Below are 20496 nucleotides of genomic sequence, written 5' to 3'. Positions count from 1 at the left end.
CCAGATGTTATTCAGGGAACTAGCAAAAATGATTTAGAAAGAAATTACTGATCTCCTCGAGAGACACACGTGGCTTTTCATTATAATCTCAGGGTTTTTCCTGCATAGAGAAAGTTTGGCGACCCCCCAAAGAGGTTTTAGCAAGTGCCAAAGGAAAGTCACCAGCGCCAAAATGATCAGAACAAATATTAAATTAATTACCATTTATCAAACAACTGTTGAACAAGTAGAACACAAACTTAAATACAACGTCTTGTCTTCCAGCAGTCAGCTCTCCTCTCATCCACAGCGCTTTATTTTACACCTGCAGCTGGATTAATAAACCAGCTTGGTTTGCGTTGGTTTGACTGCGCCTGAACGCTCCGCTACGAAGCTCGCGCTAATGACTTCCTGTTATCTCTCACAATATAAAAGCAGTTTGTGCTTGCAGTGTGCCGGTATTCACCGGTGACATTTTGCGGGCTGAAAAGAGAAACAAACGTTTTGAGCCGACACCAGGCTGAAAAGCTGATTTGGCTGTGGTCAGAAATGTGATGTTGCACTTATAACAGTAATGTCACGGGCTCCTACACCTGTACACCACTGCAGCAAGGCGAGAAGATAAACCACTGGAGGCAGACAAAAAACAAGATTTTCAGGGAGTAAGATATTGTTTAATATAATTATATAATAGTCAATAAAGATTTCTTTGAATGCTCCGAGGGAGGTAGAAGTTTGTTTGTTAGCAATAAAACAGGGCAGAAACGATCAACGGTTCTGCTGAAACGTCTGAGGTGCTGGTGTTTATCGACCAGGGAGCTGGGAAGATGTGAACAGCACGGAATGCTAATGTTGCAGAAAAGAACTGGAGGTAAACTTTTTACTGTACAGACTGTTAACTTGATAGCGAGCGTTGCGTTGCCATGGCACATTTAGACTCCGTTCATAACTTTACGCAGACGCTTTGACAAAAAAGGCGCTGACTGTGGGGAATCCACTCGTGGTTCTGCTTCAACTGTACGAAAGTTTCTGACATAAAAGAAATTCATCCGCCGGCAGTTCGGGAGCGATTATTTGGCCCGACTCTAAAATGAGTCGTGCGGCTCGAATATCTGGACGAAACGGGCTGAAGTCAGTGTAAACCCAGCTTGATGTTCACCGCCTGCAGCCACAACACGAGAAGAGCAGCAGAGGATATGAACTGTTGAATAACAAGTCACCTCTCAGCAGATGCTTTCTCCTACCGGAGGCCCTGATTCAGAACTATTAAGTTGGTAAACTATTTTCTGATAGACATGAAAGTTTAACTGAGGTCATGTTTCAGAAGGGGGGATAGTTTCAAGTTGTTCTTAAAGCAGCGTTGCTAGTTGAGTTTTAGTCTTTGAGACTTTGTCCCGACTTTCGTCTCCATGATGCCAGGCGAGGGGCGTGGTCTAAGGAAGATGTCATATCCAGTTTAAATTAGTTCTGTTTTTTCTGTAAAGCCTCACCTTTATTTTTATTTTTTAACACGTGGTTTTCTTTAGCTTTTGTTAACGATCATACCCTTGCACCTGACGCAAAGATGTGTGTTTCTGAACCTAAGTTGGACCTGGAGGACAGAAAACCAGTCCATTCATTTAATAATTGACAACCAATCGATTCATGTAGTCTGAGGCCCATGAACTGAACGTCAATTTCGGCATTTGGTAGAACTAACGTCAATAAAACTCATTCAACGGTCAACGCCAGCCGAACACGTGCGACTCTGGAGATTTGTTAGCCTCTGAGTTTAGTGAATCAGGGTGTTTTATCAACCTGAAACGGGATCAAAAAAGAAGCTGTATGATTGTGTTTCTTACCGTTATGGAGTTGCTGAGCTGTTTGACTCTCTGTTCCAGCTGCTCTCGCTCCAGCTTCAGCTCAGAACTCCATTTCATCAGCTTCTGTTTCTCCTCTTCTTTAGCTGCAGCGATAAAACACAACACAGTTCATGTCACTGCTGCACCGTCTACATTTCCCCGGCAGACGTCGGAGAGAAGAAAATAATCTAACGTCACCTTCTTTGTAAGCGATGTAGGAATGAACAATAGCCAGTGTGCCGGGCCAGGGAATGGCTTCTTCTTTTTTCAGGATCTGCAGAGAGAAGCTCGGAGTTGTCACAGAGGCTGAGACTCGGAACAGATTTTGAGGAAGACAAATTTAGCCGCCACCCTGTGGTGAGGCCGGAGAAGGGACAAGCAATGGGGTGAATGGGTGTGAGATGCCAATCTTTACTGACACAATGAATGGGACAGAAGCACAGAAAACAATACTGCATCATGTATATGCTTACAAAGGATTGAACAGTCCTAAAGTTCAGGACAGTGTGGCAGAAGGCCGGTCAGCAGAAGCAGTTTTACAGTCAAGTACAGCTACTGGCCCTGAGAGGCCCCTCTCTGGACTGCGGTACCCCCTTCCCCCTGACTCAGGATCAGTCACGGCTGCTGCGGTTACCTGATCTTGACATTTTGGACAGATCCACATGCCTTTAGGAATGGTTTTCAGGGGTGGATCCAGGCAGTCCAGGTGATAAACACGAGAACACGTGTCGCACATGAGCAACTGGCCACTGCGTCTGCACACAGTGCAGAAATCCTCATGGATGTCTCCCTGTGAGGAAGAATTGGACCAATCAGTTTCCCCGCCCAACTGAGCCCCACCAACCATCTGTGGAGAGCCAAGGCAGGGGGAGGCACCGTGATCTGGTTTGGTTTAGTATACAGTTGGCCTTGTTTCAACATCTAATGGTCATGGTGTGTTAAATAACTGAGCCCACAGAGAAGTTACTGGACATCTGGGAGTTAGAATGTGTTTTGGGTAGTAGTTATTCATGGATGCTCTGGGCTACAGGACTCTGTTCACTTTGTAAGGCTGAGAGTAAAACTGATGACTGATGGTTATCACATGGAGACAACAAACTGATGGAAATGTTTGTGGAGGTCTTGGGGTGCAAATGAGTGACAGAGCTACTGGGCCAATAGGACTGTGTGTGACCGGGTTTCCAACCCTCTGAACTGTCCGTCTCCCCCATCGTTACTTACATCCCCAGAGCTGGGGCTGGGCAGGGGGAGGGGATGGACGGGGCTGGAGGGGGAGGTCGGGGTGAGGCTGCCCAGCTCCGGGACGCTGCTGTATTTGGGTGGGCGACCTGGGTGAAATGAGACAGACAACAAAGACGGAAAACAAAGAAAAAAGAAAGATGGAGAGGGGGGAAGAAAACAAAAACAAACAGTCTGTATGACATACCTTGGAAAGGGAGTCTTCGTTGGCTAGCATGAGACAGGGGAGCGGTAAGGGAGGAAGAGGAGGAGTCAGAAGCACAGACAGCAGTGTTAGTGCAGGAGACTGGCTCCGTGCGAGCTGAAGCCGAGCACTACTACAACCTAGTGCACACATCTGTGTCAGACGTTAACACGCCTGTCCACGTTCAAGTTTTAAAGTCTGTCACCAGGGCGGTAGGCGGGGTTTAGAAACACTCAGGTCACCCCCCCCCCCCCGATGTTAATTAGTTTTATTCACTAGTTATAATCCAGGAGCCGGTAGCAAAGTATGAAACTTTAGCCTTTATTTCTCCTTAGCTAAGGAATTTACTAAAGGGTGTTGCACAGAATCCCTTAAGATGTTAGTAGTAAAGTAGTAAAATTCTACTGTTACCATGGAGACTGTTTGTTTGCACCATACTTGACCTGTTGTTACCGTCCAAAGTTGGAAAGAAAAGAAGACAAAAAAACCCAAATTGGTCAGACGAAGAAAATATCGTACTGCTGGAGGATCAACTTTGATCTGCAAATAACAGAAAACGACAAAAGTGGGAGGAAAATCGCTTCGAAAATTAATTCAGATCCAAAATAAGAATGACAACTTGTCTGTTCTTGCCAAAAAAAGAGACTAATTATAAAAGGGAACCCAATAAAACTGGTAAGAGTAACTTCAGTTAGCTAGCTAGCGATAAATTTGACAGCCTTCTCATTTTGCCCATCATTTAGCGTATCTATTGGATTCTCCCGGTCCTCTTCTCAGGATAACGTTTCTTCATTTATCACCATAAACTCAACCATGTTCCAGTTAAGATAAAGCCGGAGGCACCTTAAATTCTTTTCCTTAGTTTGGTTGCTGAGGTCTTTTGTGCAACGGTTTAACACACTTAAGGGATTCCTTAAGTATAAGACCAAGATAAGGAGAAAACCTCAAATGCTTAAGTGAACATTTTAAGGAAACCTTAAAGAGAACATATAAGGGTGTTTTGTGCAACCAAATGTATTTTAAGGAAACCTTAACTCAATCTTAACTTAAGGCTTTTTGTGCAACCGGTCAATTGTCATCATCATATGATGATGATCCTTTAAATGAGTGTTTTTAATAGAACTGTGACTTACAGATATTTCGCACTAAGCTGCTGCAGTTTTAGCAGATATATCGCGACATGGACTACTTATTTAGCTCTAATGTTTGTTCTACATTCCCCAAAGTAAGGTCTTACTTATTATTTTTAATGTTTGATTTGAAAGTAATCACAGCCTCTAAGAAAGGTTTTTATCTGACCCGTGTAAACTCCCCCGGTGTTTCTAAAACCCTGTGTCTTGCAGCCCTCTGATGACAGCACACGTTGAAGCTTCTGCAGTGAGAACATCTGACACAGAGAGTTACACAACTTTCATTCTTTTCTCCCGAGAACACGTGAAGTCAGATGGAGGTTGAGCTGAGGGTATTTAGAGTCAGAAGTTAAACCTCATTCATTAAACAGCCTGGAAAGTGGAAGCTTCTTGGATTCAATTTTAGTAAATTGAGGTGTGAAGTCATTAGAGCTGATTCACGTTAGTCGCGTTATTTATTAGAGTCGTGCGACCATTCACACGAGTCACTGAGAGCCACTCAGCTTTAAATCCACTCCGGTCTCTTTCATTCACGTCGTTAACTTGTGATCAACAACACCTGGTTTAGGAGTGAATCTGAGGACTCAACCGGTCTCAGGTGCTTCTGTAAATAGGGCTGAAAGATTAATCCAAATTCTATCAGAATCACAATATGAGCTGCTGCTGTTAAGTGCAATATTTGTTAAAGCTGATGTGTGTGTGAAATTATTTTAAATTAACTGGTGCTGCAGAGGCGTCCCGGCCCGCACATCATATTCTACAGACGTAAGAAACAATAGTTATTGTCAGTCATTCTCTCCAATATTTCAGTCGAAATTAGATATTTTTTTCAAAACTACACTTCCCAGGATGCCTTTCGACAATTCACAGGGAAAAGAACAGGTGTGAAGGTTCAACCGGATTTATACTTCTTCATCAAGGTGATCCAGAGGTCAGCTCGGGCTGCAGCTGCGTTTACATTAAAATCTATAAAATGAATGTAAAATGAAGGATTTGTTTAGGATGATCTGAAACACAGAAAAGCAGCTAATCATCACATCTGCCTACGCTTTCATAAAGTTCTTGGATTCACCTGAACATGTCCACTCCCGCTTTTATTAAGTCTTTATTATATCGCCTCAGTAATCACGTTTAGATTCTTAATTTGCTTCCTGGCAGGGGGCCGACGCTCTTTGTTAATAAGTCCATGAAATAATCCTGAAGCAGCCCGAGCTGAAATATCTCTTGTAATGTGAGGTGGTTCTTTGAGTCTGACAAGTTTAAATCCGGCTTTAGACATTAAACCCGACTGAAGCGACAGGAAACAGAAAGAAGGAAAGAGGGAAGACTTGTTTAACAGCATGTTATTAGTACTGAGTCAGATATTAGTCTCTGCTGGACTGGATCTCTCCAGCCTCGATAAAACTGCACACAGTCTTTTTCTACATTCATACATTCCTTCCCTCCCAACATATCTCCTTCTGCACTGTGATTTACCTGCATTTTAAGGCTCTGCTGCGTCTCTACCTGATTCTCTATCTTTCCCCGTCCCTCTTACTGTATCTGGTCTTTGACCTGTGGATCAGTATTTCATACAGACCTCTCTTCCTGGTCCCCTGGTGCAGAGGGCTGTTCAGGTAACTCACTGCACTCTTTTTCCTCTGAAACAGAAGTGGGAAAAAGACAAATTATTTACTTAATTCATGGGAATAATCCATTTTATTTTGTTAGTTTTGTTCATCCTGACAGCGATCAATAAATCAGATAAATATAATCAATAAATCTGACACGAATATGAAAAACAATCCGGTGTCTCGCTGGGTTCTTTAAACGTTGCCGACTGCAGCTTCAACGTTCAACACAAGTGTTTAAATAATCCGAAAAGCAGCGAATCTCCAGAAGCTGAAACTGGGAATATTTCCTGCAGGTGTCGGAAAGATGTCGATCCCATGTTGATTAATCGCTGTAGCTTTTTCTGATACTGACAAATATTTAAGGAAACCACAGAAGGACAGTGTTGTCTGAACTTTCAACCAGATATTTAGTTCATGTTTACTGTAGAGCCCGACCGACAGGGTTTTCCAAAGTTACTAGCCTCACAGCATTTTCCAGCCACAATTTTGTTGTTGGTAAATTACGTTTCATTTTATTAAAAGTTGCCTATGGCGTGCTAAAATGTACTAATATTATCATTAGCTCTGATAAGGTTGTGTGTAAAGCTCTTTTTTTAGTCCCTTAAGATAACCACATTAAAAGAGCAGCTTCTTATTGTGTATAATAAAAGTGCTGCATGTGTGTAGAAGATGAATAGAAAAGATAAAAACTAAACTGCACTAGGCTAAATACTGTAATACAGAGTAGAAAAATTATACATTGGAAACAAAGAGCAAAGATCCACAATTAAGGCAACAGGACTAAAATTGAATGTAGGTCTATATCAGTATCTGCATTTCCTCAGAGCTCTGCTTGGATTTATGTTTCTCATCACGACGCTCTGGAAGCTCTGAGTGACTGGAGATACGTCCACCTGAAACGAGTACACTGGTCTTTATTTTCCAGATTATTCCCATACAAACTACTTCCCTACAGGGCACGGCTACTTGTATTAAAACATAGAATCAACTCAGGAAAGGTAGTTCTGATATGCTAGTGGTCGTTTTCTTTTTTAAACACCACCATGAAGATATCTGCATTTTTACAGCATTTAACGGCCCTTTCCTCCTGCCTTTTCTTTTTCCATCATTCTCCTGTGCATTTTTTCCACACACTGACTGACCGCCGTGTTGACGTGTGCGTGAATGCGACCAGTCGCGTGTGACAGGTCTGAGGGACTGTGGCTGCCCTGTGACAGGTTCAACTTTATATTCTAGACGCGCTTGTTTGGTGGATTCCCCTGCAATAAAAAAAAGCTTGCTTTGTCATCGCTGCCGCTGGTTAAGTTGATAATTAACGGCAGAGTTTAATCTCCACAACTTCTTCTTGTTTGCGGTGTCGTCGGACAGGACAACAGGCTTCACTATTGGACCAATGACCAAACACTATGTGCAGGTAGTTACTCATGGGAGTCGTAAGTCACACTGCAATTCATTTCAGATGTATTTTGACTACAATTTTTCAACACAGTGGCTAGTAGGAGTGACTGTTACACGCCACAGCTGTAATCCACCCGCATCTGGCGGGTGTTAATGTCAAGCCCTGCCGACCGATGTGGGATTTTTAAGACCGATACTGATTTTGATATTTGTCATCTCTTTTCTAATCGTCATTCATCGGCTGTTAAAAAAACAGAATGCTGAGTTATCTGCAACTAAGTCTAAGAAATTCTACACCTTCCTGTCCTGTTGCTTCATGTTTCTATTTATTCTCAAGCGTTTCATCTGATTGGTCTGCTTTTTTATTGCAGCACCTTGTTCAACATTGCTTGTTTTTAAATGTGCTCATAACGGCCGATTATTTCGGCACGCTGATTTATCAGCCGAGCTCGTACCTCGGGTTCAAACACGGCGCCGCTGTACACCGGGTTGGCCGTCGTTCTTCTCTTCCTCTCCTGCCTTTTGCTCTGGATTTCTACAATCAGAACAGAAAGTGTTAACGCAGAAACCTCCAGCATCAGGACGATCCTCCGGTAACAGTCACTCACCTTCCAAGTGGTCGTGTGTTACGAGACCCAAGGACACCATGAAGGCCAGTTTCTAAAAGAGAGAAATTAAAGAGTTAATCACCAGAACCGCCAGCGACGCTGAATCCCATCATGCATCAGTCTGCAGTACCTCTGGGCTCTCCTCTTTCTTGGGTCTGGCAGGAGGAGACAGTGGAGGAGTGGAGGAAGAGGGGAGGCTGACGACGGCCTTCTGCTCGGGTTTAACAGTCTGCTGAGAGGACAGAGGAACCAATGAGCAGAGAGCCACAGACAGGAAGTCAGACAGTACTGTGTGACGGACGGTCGGCTCGTTGTTTGAGTCTGAACATGAGATCTACAGACAACTACAAGAAAAATATAAGGCCATAAGTTTGCACATTTTTAAAACACGAGAGTCTTGGAGAGTCAGAAACCTGCACAAATAATTTGGTTTATTTCCAGTTCCAACTTAAACATAAATGTGTAGTTAAGAGTATTTAATCATTACAATAAGATTAAAGTCCAAAAACAATAATACTGAATTATTATTGTTCAGCCTTACTTCAGACAGCACGGCCAATGATTCTCATGGCTGATGATTAATTGAATGTGATTTGTGATACTTTTGGGACGAAGAATTGAAAGTCTGAAAAAGAAACGATGCTGCTGGACTGAGTTAGATCAGATCTTAAGCTGCATGAACTGCTCCCGACTCCTCGGCTTCTTATTATAAAGTGTTTATTAGCTGCACATTTTCTCGTTCTCTCTTCTTTGTTCAGGTTTGATTTCATTTTCTGTACTTTACAGGGTTGTTATATAGCTGATGAAACTAACTGTTGTGCTGTATTGTATGTATACAGTATATAGTAAAATCAATATAGCAGGTTGTGTTTATTTGTTTGTCGTTCAGAGTTCATCATTGTTAATGTGTTTAGGTTAATCTGCAGGATGAAGGTCTTCACTACGTCATAATGAGAGGTTTAAAAAGCAAAGAGAGTCTGAGAGAGATAAAATCCCTCTGACTGCTTCCAGCAGCATGTTGTCACAGTGCAGGACTCAGGTAGAACTCTCACCTTGGGCTCAGTGGTCAGGCTGCTGATCTGGATCGGCTGGGCAGGAGCCGGGGTGGGGATAGGGGTGGGGTTGGGGGCCTGGGCGGGGCTGGCGAGGCGGGTGGGGGCGGCGGTGACCGGCGTGGTGATGACGATGCCTGTCAGCGGGGTCTTACCGCAGGGCTGACCGTTAACGATACGGACCTGGTGGATGGGAGCCGCCGAGGTCAGCGAGGACGACAGCTTGGTAGCCAACATGACGGGCCTCTGGAGAAGCTGGGGGGCTGCCATCATGGGCGGGGGAGGGGCCGGGGCGATGGGGACGTTGGTGGGTGTGGCCGGTTTTGGCCTGACCTGGTAACAACAGACAACCAATCAGAAAAGGACCTGACGCTGCTGGGTAACGCCACTGTGGAGCTCTGTCTCAGGCTGACTGCTCTACTACTAATACTTGTACTAATACTATAGATTCTGTTACTATCACTGATTCTACTGCTGCTTCTGCTACTACTGCAACAGATACTATTAATGATTACTACTGTTTCAACCCAACTCCAGTACAAATACTACTACTAAAACTCCTGTATCTACTACTTAACTACTACTAAGGATCCTGCTACTAATTTCAAAGTGTGTAACTTTACATATTTGTGTGCTTAAGTTAAAATCTTTTGAAATAAAGTGATGATGCCTGGGGTCAGGCGCTGACTGTGTAGCACCTGACTAATAATCACAAGTATTGATACTACTAATCACAAACTACACAGCAACACTTTTGTTTTTGCCCCCATTCATCATGAGCTGATCTAAGACGTTCTTTATGTTCACAAAAGGCCTATTTCTCTCAAATATTGTTCAAAAATCAGTCAAAATCTGTGTTAGTGAGCACTTCTCCTTTGCTGAGATAATCCATCCACCTCACATGTGTGGCATATCAAGATGCTGATCAGACAGCATGGGGATTGCACAGGTGGGCCTTAGGCTGGCCACAATAAAAGGCCACCCCAAAATGTTCGTTACCATCACACAACACTATGCCACAGATGTTGCAGGCTTTGAGGGAGCGTATAGTTGGCATGCTGACTGCAGGAATGTCCAACAGAGCTGTTGCCCGTGAATTGAATGTTTTCTCCTCCATAAGCCGTCTCCAAAGGCATTTCAGAGAATTTGGCAGTACATCCAACCGGCCTCACTACTGCAGACCACGTGTAACCACACCAGCCCAGAACCTCCACATCCAGCATCTTCACCTCCAAGATGGTCTGAGACCAGCCACCCGGACAGCTGCTGCAACAATCGGTTTGTATAACCAAAGAATTTCTACACAAACTGTCAGGAACCGTCTCATCTGTATGCTTGTCGTCCTCATCGGGGTCCCGACCTGACTGCAACTTCGCACAGCCATTGAAGAGGAGTGGACCAACACTCCACAGGCCACAATCAACAACCTGATCAACTCTATGTGAAGGAGATGTGTTGCACTGGGTGAGGCAAATGGTGGTCACACCAGATACTGACTGGTTTCCAAACCCCCCCCCCCAATACAGTGAAACTGCACATGTTGGAGTGGCCTTTTATTGTGGCCAGCCTAAGGCCTTTTACTGTGACCAGCCTAAGGCACACCTGTGCAATACCCATGCTGTCTGATCAGCGTCTTGATATGCCACACCTGTGAGGTAGATGGATTATCTCGGCAAAGGAGAAGTGCTCACTAACAGATTTTGAAAGGTTTGTAAACAGTATTTGAGAGAAATAGTCCTTTTGTGTACATAGAGAAAGTCTTAGATCTTTGAGTTCAGCTCATGATGAATGGGGGCAAAAACAAGTGTTGCCTTTTATAATTTTGTTCAGTGTATATTACTAAACACATGTAGGATTCTTATATTGTACCAGAACATGTTTCTTCTTAAAAAAAAAAGTAACAACAATATCTGCATTGGTTTACAGAGACATCTGTCACATTCGTGCTTCTCTAACAAACTTTAAACTATCCTCTATGATGGAAAGTCAAACACATACTATACATACAACTATGAACTGGGACAGACTGGTTTCCAGTAAAATAAGCCACAATACAAACTAAAGTTTGAGACACTCACTCTTTTAAAGTTTCGTTGCTGATGTTTTTAATGTTTGAGATATTTAAACTTTTTTATTGCAAGTCTTCACTGAGACTGCTCCTATTTCTACTAATATTACTTTAACTAATACTGTCAATACTACAGTGAATTTACTCCTGCTACTGATGCTACTGTTATTACATATCACTATGACGGCTGAAACTGTAATGGACTTGGAGTGAACTTTACTTAATACCCCGTCCCCCATTTATTATTATGTTGTTCTTTCTTGTGACTGCAGATGAAAATGAGCTTTAAATGAACTCTGGTAAATCAGATATATAGTACATGGTCCCTTTCCAAATAAAATAAATACATTATCTACTTCATTTTCTTCTATTTTACGTTTCTCTTGGGCAGCTAGATCGTATGATCACAGCAGGGCAGGTACATCTGAGAGGGACAGAAAGGATTGTTAAGTTCAATGTACCTGAAAACCCCTAACATCACAGTCAAGACCAAGACCTCCACCCTATTATGTATAACGTAACTTGTGTGCTGCCCCTGTTGTCCCGGTTTATTTTAGTTCATTTATTTTGTGGTTATGTTCTACTAAAGCAACTAAATAACGTTTATGGATACGAACTACAGCAGTGTTGTTGCTTCTACATCCAAGTACTAATACTACTGCTTGCTACTACCAAGTGCTAAAGCTGTTATTACTGATAGTAATCCCACTATCGAACTGGTCAGAGCTCCCAGTGGCACCAACATCACCGATACGTTTCCACTTAAAGGGTTACAACACACCGACAGCCAGAAACACAAAATACCAAGAAGCTGCAGGAAAAAACAAGCTCTCACCACAAAAGGTAAACACACACTCACACGTTCACAGGCAGGAAACCTTCAAAACAACCCGTTCACAGGTCAGTAGGAAAATCAAAAAAAGCACAACGAGAGGAGAAGAGATGAGTAGAGGCAGCACAGAGCAAACAATGTTTTAGTGCCACGGAGCAAGGCATGAGTGTTTGCTTTGGTGTACTACTGCCCTCTGCTGGGAGAGTGAGCGAGTCACCTCATGTGGGCCCACAAACACTGATCTGAGGGGGTTAGGGTTTGGAGGCGGGTCTTACAGGGACGCACCTGTGGCTGAAAGGTGGGTCGAGGCATCAGTCTAGGAGGAGGGACAAACTGAGGAACTTTGATTGGCTGGGCGGTGGTGGTGGCCTGCACCTGAGACAAAACCACAGCAGATGTGGATCTGTGCTGCTGTTACACTGACAGGTCTGCTGCTCTTATACGGAAACGTCTGCTGCTCTTACACGTTCTGCTGCTCTTATACGGAAACGTCTGCTGCTCTTACACGTTCTGCTGCTCTTATACTGAAACGTCTGCTGCTCTTACACGTTCTGCTGCTCTTATACTGACACGTTCTGCTGCTCTTATACTGAAACGTTCTGCTGCTCTTATACTGACACGTCTGCTGCTCTTATACTGACACGTCTGCTGCTCTTATACTGACACGTCTGCTGCTCTTACACGTTCTGCTGCTCTTATACTGACACGTCCTGCTGCTCTTATACTGACACGTCTGCTGCTCTTATACTGAAACGTCTGCTGCTCTTATACTGACACGTTCTGCTGCTCTTATACTGACACGTTCTGCTGCTCTTATACTGACACGTTCTGCTGCTCTTATACTGAAACGTCTGCTGCTCTTATTCTGACACGTCTGCTGCTCTTATACTGACACGTCTGCTGCTCTTATACTGAAACGTCTGCTGCTCTTATACTGACACGTTCTGCTGTTCTTATACTGAAACGTTCTGCTGCTCTTATACTGAAACGTTCTGCTGCTCTTATACTGAAACGTTCTGCTGCTCTTACACGTTCTGCTGCTCTTATACTGACACGTCTACTGCTCTTATACTGAAACGTTCTGCTGCTCTTATACTGAAACGTTCTGCTGCTCTTATACTGAAACGTTCTGCTGCTCTTATACTGACACGTTCTGCTGCTCTTATTCTGACACGTTCTGCTGCTCTTATTCTGACACGTCTGCTGCTCTTATTCTGACACGTTCTGCTGCTCTTATACTGAAACGTTCTGCTGCTCTTATACTGAAACGTTCTGCTGCTCTTATACTGAAACGTCTGCTGCTCTTATTCTGACACGTTCTGCTGCTCTTATACTGAAACGTCTGCTGCTCTTATTCTGACACGTTCTGCTGCTCTTATACTGAAACGTCTGCTGCTCTTATTCTGACACGTTCTGCTGCTCTTATTCTGACACGTTCTGCTGCTCTTATACTGAAACGTCTGCTGCTCTTATTCTGACACGTTCTGCTGCTCTTATACTGAAACGTCTGCTGCTCTTATTCTGACACGTTCTGCTGCTCTTATACTGAAACGTCTGCTGCTCTTATTCTGACACGTTCTGCTGCTCTTATACTGAAACGTCTGCTGCTCTTATTCTGACACGTTCTGCTGCTCTTATACTGAAACGTCTGCTGCTCTTATTCTGACACGTCTGCTGCTCTTAAACTGAAACATCTGCTGCTCTTATTCTGACACGTCTGCTGCTCTTAAACTGAAACATCTGCTGCTCTTATTCTGACACGTCTGCTGCTCTTAAACTGAAACATCTGCTGCTCTTATACTGACACGTTCTGCTGCTCTTATACTGAAACGTTCTGCTGCTCTTACACGTTCTGCTGCTCTTACACGTTCTGCTGCTCTTACACGTTCTGCTGCTCTTATACTGAAACGTCTGCTGCTCTTACACGTTCTGCTGCTCTTATACTGACACGTCTGCTGCTCTTACACGTTCTGCTGCTCTTATACTGACACGTTCTGCTGCTCTTATACTGAAACGTTCTGCTGCTCTTATACTGAAATGTTCTGCTGCTCTTACACGTTCTGCTGCTCTTATACTGAAATGTTCTGCTGCTCTTACACGTTCTGCTGCTCTTATTCTGACACGTTCTGCTGCTCTTATACTGAAACGTCTGCTGCTCTTATACTGACACGTTCTGCTGCTCTTATACTGAAACGTCTGCTGCTCTTATTCTGACACGTTCTGCTGCTCTTATACTGACACGTTCTGCTGCTCTTATACTGAAACGTCTGCTGCTCTTATTCTGACACGTTCTGCTGCTCTTATACTGAAACGTCTGCTGCTCTTATTCTGACACGTTCTGCTGCTCTTATTCTGACACGTTCTGCTGCTCTTATACTGAAACGTCTGCTGCTCTTATTCTGACACGTTCTGCTGCTCTTATACTGAAACGTCTGCTGCTCTTATTCTGACACGTTCTGCTGCTCTTATACTGAAACGTCTGCTGCTCTTATTCTGACACGTTCTGCTGCTCTTATACTGAAACGTCTGCTGCTCTTATTCTGACACGTTCTGCTGCTCTTATACTGAAACGTCTGCTGCTCTTATTCTGACACGTTCTGCTGCTCTTATACTGAAACGTCTGCTGCTCTTATTCTGACACGTCTGCTGCTCTTAAACTGAAACATCTGCTGCTCTTATACTGACACGTTCTGCTGCTCTTATACTGAAACGTTCTGCTGCTCTTACACGTTCTGCTGCTCTGACACGTTCTGCTGCTCTTATACTGAAACGTTCTGCTGCTCTTATACTGACACGTCTGCTGCTCTTATACTGAAACGTTCTGCTGCTCTTATACTGAAACGTTCTGCTGCTCTTACACTGAAACGTCTGCTGCTCTTACACTGAAACGTCTGCTGCTCTTATACTCACACGTTCTGCTGCTCTTATACTCACACGTTCTGCTGCTCTTATACTCACACGTTCTGCTGCTCTTATACTCACACGTTCTGCTGCTCTTACACGTTCTGCTGCTCTTATACTGAAATGTTCTGCTGCTCTTACACGTTCTGCTGCTCTTATACTGAAATGTTCTGCTGCTCTTACACGTTCTGCTGTTCTTATACTGAAACGTCTGCTGCTCTTACACGTTCTGCTGCTCTTACACGTTCTGCTGCTCTTACACGTTCTGCTGCTCTTATACTGACACGTTCTGCTGCTCTTATACTGAAACGTTCTGCTGCTCTTACATGTTCTGCTGCTCTTATACTGAAACGTCTGCTGCTCTTATACTGACACGTTCTGCTGCTCTTATACTGAAACGTTCTGCTGCTCTTACATGTTCTGCTGCTCTTATACTGAAACGTCTGCTGCTCTTATACTGAAACGTTCTGCTGCTCTGACACGTTCTGCTGCTTTTATACTGACACGTCTGCTGCTCTGACACGTTCTGCTGCTCTTATACTGAAACGTCTGCTGCTCTTACACGTTTTGCTGCTCTTATACTGAAACGTCTGCTGCTTTTACACGTTCTGCTGCTCTTATACTGAAACGTCTGCTGCTTTTATACTCACACGTTCTGCTGCTCTTATACTGAAACGTCTGCTGCTCTTACACGTTTTGCTGCTCTTATACTGAAACGTCTGCTGCTTTTACACGTTTTGCTGCTCTTATACTGAAACGTCTGCTGCTTTTACACGTTTTGCTGCTCTTATACTGACACGTTCTGCTGCTCTTATACTCACACGTTCTGCTGCTCTTACACGTTCTGCTGCCATTTCCCTTTCCTGTATCAACGGGACTGCACTCTATCTGCCACTAACATTACATAACTAAATGTTGCGCATAACAGAAGTTGGGAGAAAGTGAAGCCTTGCACGTCTTCTGCTTCAGATTATACATGAATGGTGTGTCAGTGTTTGTGTTGAAGTAGTGTACGCAGAGCTGCAGAGACACTCTGTATACGTGCTTTGTGTTCATCTGTTCTCAGCAAGCTGCTAACATTAGCTGTCCTGCAAACTAGCTTAGTACCTTCAGCGGTAGCTTAGCATTACGTCCATGTGAGCTACGCAGTCAAACAGTAATGTTAGAAGAAAAAAGACATTATAAGACAAGGACTGGCTAGCTCTACACTGCAGTACAAAACCTATGCTGTCAGCAGAGACAGCGTTTCCGATCGTCTTTAGCCACTTCAATAAAGCTACAGCAGATAGAACGTGCTAGTGTCAGATGTGCTGGTGACGATCACCGTCTATAAATAAGAATCTGCTTTTGTGCTTCTTCTGTGAGAATCAAGGATCCATTACTTAAAAATACACAAATTTTGCTAGTAACTCTGCCACAGTTCTCGTTGTAGACTGTATTTATGCACATCAATCCTCCATCTCTTTTCGCGAGGACAAGTGGATGACTTATGCTGTGCTACTTTCTGGTGTGACCAGACACTTCCATACTCAGGACGTTGTGATTTCAGGACTTTAGACCTATACTACACCTCCTCTGTTGCTTTACATGAACATGTGGCTATATAAGATAAATTGGCCCTATATGACTGTTTGACTTGTCAGAGAACTGCTACTGGTGCTGTCAGCTTGGCTGCTATAAGGCCACCACTCACGCCACAACCTGCTCAGACACTTGCCATGTGATTAGAGAAACATCCTGCTATCAAAAAGCTCGTCTACATTCAGTAGCTCTCCTCAGCTCTACAGATGACAACACATACTGTACAATAAGTCAGATTAGAGGAAGGTATGATGATGCACAGCGCCAGGAACCGGAGGGTCTTACCATCATGGTGTTCTTGGATACCAGTCGCACGGGCTCCGAGCTCTGATTGGTCAGCTTACTGGCCACCTGCAGATTGATGGGGGCGTTCTGTGAGTCGGGTTTGGTGATAGCTGTGGTGACCATAGTGACAGTGGCTGGGCGTTGTGGCAGGACAGATCCAGGCAAGGTGGGCGTGGCGGCAGCTTTCAGCACCAGAGGTAGAGTCTTCGTGGTGAGGACCGGTGTGACTGTCAGGGTCTGTTGAGGGAGAATAAAACCCATGACACAGAGCAAGAAAGTTTTACGATGAACTGTTGTTATTCCTCGTGTGTAAACACACCGTCATCACGCCTGCTTTAACTCCCTACGTTTCAGATTGTGTCTGAAGATTCATCCAGCTCACAGTTCTCTAAGGAAAGCTAAAACCAAGGGCAACTGGACTTGGTTGAAGAAACTCCAAGAGGCCTCTTCAGTTCTGACTGGCAGGGAGTCGTAGCTATTTAATCTTTGTGGGGTCGTTATCAAGGTGATGGATACCGCTTGGTTCGTTAGTGCTCCTGGCTGTCATGGTCGTTGGAGTCACCCCAGGCCAGATGTAAGTGGAGAAGCTTTGTAGGTGGAGGATAAGTGGTCTCAGATCTCCTCCCCTGTTGAGAGATGGTTTCTCTTCTCTGGTGTAAATAGCTTCTTTCACTCCTCCTGAACACCATCTATCCTTCAAGTATCTTCAACCAAGTCTAGTTGCCCTTGATTTTAACTGTCCTTGGTTTCCCAGATTGCAAATTGATAAAATAAATCAAATTACTGTTCTGTTGTGTAACTTCTGTTTTTAGAAGAGAGAAACCTGTTGCAAGGTCTCACAATCCTTCTTTTGAGTCTTTTTTGTGAAGCGTAATTCAAACGCTTCCAAGTTTACACAATTAAACAGCAATTTAATCAATTATCAGGTCAGATGTGTTGACCACACATTCCATTTTACCTCTTTTTACTCTTTACTCCAACTGTGTCAGATATTAGCATGCTAATGTTAGCTTCGTCTGTTGGTTCAGTGCAACTTATTTAGTTATTAATTCAAATAAACTCCACTTAGTAAACTGTTATGTAAGTAGTTAAGGTTTGAGCAGCTGGTGCTGCAGGCTGCAGGCTGCAGGTGAGTCTGTGCTGTTGTAAGTGAAGTAGGTGACGTTGTGCTGGTTGTTTAAGTGTTTTCATTTAAAAAAAACAACAACATTATTTTCTCATATAATGTAGACGCTTTTCTCTAAATGTAAATGATAAACTTGAATTAAGTTCACTGCGGTGTAATATTAAATCTACATTCAGAGAGAGGAGGTAGATTCGTCCTTGGATTTGTTAAGCCGTTGTGTTTCCCACCTGCTGCAGTGCTCCAGGTATCTGCTGGCTCTGCAGCAGGTTGGTCGGCTTGATGTCGACGCCTCCTGGAGGAGTTTGGACGTGCAGCTGCAGCTTTGCCTCTGGCTCCTGCTTCACCAACAGCTCCTTCCTCAGCTGCTCCACCACCTTCTTCTGCAGGAGGAGGAGAGAGAAGAAGAGTACCGTTACAGTAACGTACAGCTGGAAGTAACACGTAATAAAATATCTCTCCATGTCTGTTTTCATTCTGCTGTTTGCAGTTCAGAGGAGGCAGCGAGCTTGTTGTTCTCCGGTGTTCCTACAAGAACCCCCCGGAACACTGCAGCACAGACTGATCTATACTCTGAAGGTCTGCGTGGTGAAAGCTGCTCCTCAGATCTGCTGCGTCAGCTGTTTGTAAAACATACAGCCTGAGCATTTGTCTGCAAACCCACAGCAGGAGAATCTCACCGGTGACTCTTATGAAAAGGTCGATAATCAATAACTGCTGCAGCCCTGCTCCAATCACTGCTCTGATCTGACTGGCTGCCACTCACTGAGAGACGGGAGAGATTAATAGAAGAAGAAACGAGAGTGTAATGTAGAGTACAGAAGCAGAGGCACACAAAGCTGGAGCTGACCAATCAGAAACAAAAGATAAAGCCCATCTGTTGATTAGCATCCCCTCAGAGAGACGCCTGAGATCCAGACTGAGAAAGTGCCCTGTTCCCCTTTCAGAGAGCAGCCTGACCTGCAGCCTGCAGTTAATAACGTGCACGGCTTTATCTGCTGCTGCTGCTGAGGGCGCTTCATCGCTCAGGATCAGCTCACCCACATCACACAAAACACACAGATTTTAACCTCTGGTGTTATCAAGACATGAAGACGGTTACATCTGAAGATCTGTTTTAACAGAAACAATAAGGACTGCTTCAATACCATAAGACAAATTCCTTTAAGCGTCCTTGCAGCCAGCAGAAGACAAAAAGGTTTAAGATAGAGGAGGAAACTACAGCATGCCTGTTTTACCTTAGTTCACACCATCATTTGAACATCAGGAGTTTGCTGGTTTATCTGTCATCTAAACTGGGATCAGACAGATTTCCACATGCAGCGGATCCGCTCGACCAATCACAGCCGTTTATCTGATAAGGGGCAGGTTTGATAAGAGACATTTTCGTAAACAACCAAGATGGCTGCCGCTCATGTTGGGCAGGTTTATTTTCTCCACCATTAGAACAAATACGAGGACATTAGAACACCTGCAGCTCTTCAGGTGTCGCAGAGATTTGTTGGGGAAAAGTTTTTAATAACCAACAAAGTTTTTTTTTTTTAAATGCTTCACAGGTTTTACCCACCTAACCTGCAAAAACTGTAACGCTGGTATTCATTTTGGTGTTGCGCACATACCAAGAAACTTTGGAGCAGATTGTCGCAATTTGTTGCCGTTCTATTTACACTCAGTCTGCAATACGTTGGGAAAATGTTAAACATTACTCTTTATTGTTAAGTCAAGGTCTTGAAAGAGAATTAAAATAAGCCAGGCTTTCCGGGGTGAGCTGTCAATATATTCTTTCCACGTCTAAGTGTAGAAATGAAAAAGCTTTTAAATCATATGACCTCTGTAAGCTTTACAAAACATTTATTTGAATCTTTTTTGCTTTTGTTTTGGTTTTATTTCCCCTTGACCTCCCCGGCTTCTTTGTGATTCGTGTTTGGAGACTCAATAGATGTACAGAAGATGTTGTTTACCTGCTTCACGCTCGTGTTTATGAAAAAACAGCCTCACATAAAGCTTTCGTTGAAGATGTGATTGACTGTAGTTCAGTAAAACTGTGTCCAGAGGCAGGTTGACACCCTCTGGAAATAAGAAATGACCTGAGGGCAACGCAGTACGCTATGATGATGAGGTGTGTGGTAACACTGTCACACAGCTACTGCAGCACCAGCTGTTCCAACACACAACTCCCTCCGAGTTCACAAGCTGAGTTTGTGTAGCAGGCGGAGGTGCTGGTGGGTGTGTTCTTCCCTGTGAACAGAGCCAGGCTAACAGGCTAACCACATCTTGCCTTCCGCTCAGTATTTAACACACAGACATGAGACCGAGTTCCACATGAACATCTAACTCTAAGGACCCGTTCACACCTGGAAGTCTGCACCGAGGTCCAAACCAAAGTTCAGGTTTTGATACATTCGGGTAGTTTGGTTTTATATTGCAATCGTGCGAGCTCACTAAAGAACTTTACATGACAGACTCGTGTTCTGTCGTCGTCCCCTCTGTGGGCCGTTTCTCCCTATACTTGACACTGACTTGTTTGTAAACGGACGTGTGTCTGACGTCAGCGTGTTGTCAGTTCGGCGGGGAGCTTTGACAAGATTGAATGAATGAAAAATGAACAGATTCCTTTTGTTGCCACTGTATTGTTATTATTATTCTTCTTATTATCGCGTTG

At 43.9% G+C, this 20496-nt stretch overlaps 1 protein-coding gene across 10 annotated transcripts in view; it reads right to left on the bottom strand.

Annotated features, from left to right (window-relative positions):
- Window positions 1–20496, bottom strand: part of phf21ab (PHD finger protein 21Ab) — a 40784-nt gene that overhangs the window by 6342 nt on the left and 13946 nt on the right. For 6 of the 10 annotated variants that reach the window (XM_038706522.1, XM_038706526.1, XM_038706521.1 and 3 more), the window contains exons 7-18: window positions 18065–18217; window positions 16712–16948; window positions 12230–12319; window positions 9045–9377; window positions 8123–8224; window positions 7993–8044; window positions 7840–7919; window positions 5953–6013; window positions 3042–3148; window positions 2455–2610; window positions 2019–2094; window positions 1821–1924 (exon numbers count right to left, since the gene is read on the bottom strand). In XM_038706522.1, coding sequence (XP_038562450.1) covers window positions 1821–1924; window positions 2019–2094; window positions 2455–2610; window positions 3042–3148; window positions 5953–6013; window positions 7840–7919; window positions 7993–8044; window positions 8123–8224; window positions 9045–9377; window positions 12230–12319; window positions 16712–16948; window positions 18065–18217 — 1551 coding nt within the window. The remainder of the gene's footprint in view (window positions 1–1820; window positions 1925–2018; window positions 2095–2454; window positions 2611–3041; window positions 3149–5952; window positions 6014–7839; window positions 7920–7992; window positions 8045–8122; window positions 8225–9044; window positions 9378–12229; window positions 12320–16711; window positions 16949–18064; window positions 18218–20496) is intronic. The other 4 variants (XM_038706524.1, XM_038706530.1, XM_038706528.1 and 1 more) reach the window with 3 other exon arrangements.

The sequence above is a fragment of the Micropterus salmoides genome, unplaced genomic scaffold, assembly GCF_014851395.1.
Source record: "Micropterus salmoides isolate LMB-PRFRI ecotype aquatic unplaced genomic scaffold, ASM1485139v1 Ms_hic_scaffold_8, whole genome shotgun sequence".
NCBI classification, from domain to species: domain Eukaryota; kingdom Metazoa; phylum Chordata; class Actinopteri; order Centrarchiformes; family Centrarchidae; genus Micropterus; species Micropterus salmoides.
This window is presented reverse-complemented; position numbering and strand designations above follow the sequence as displayed.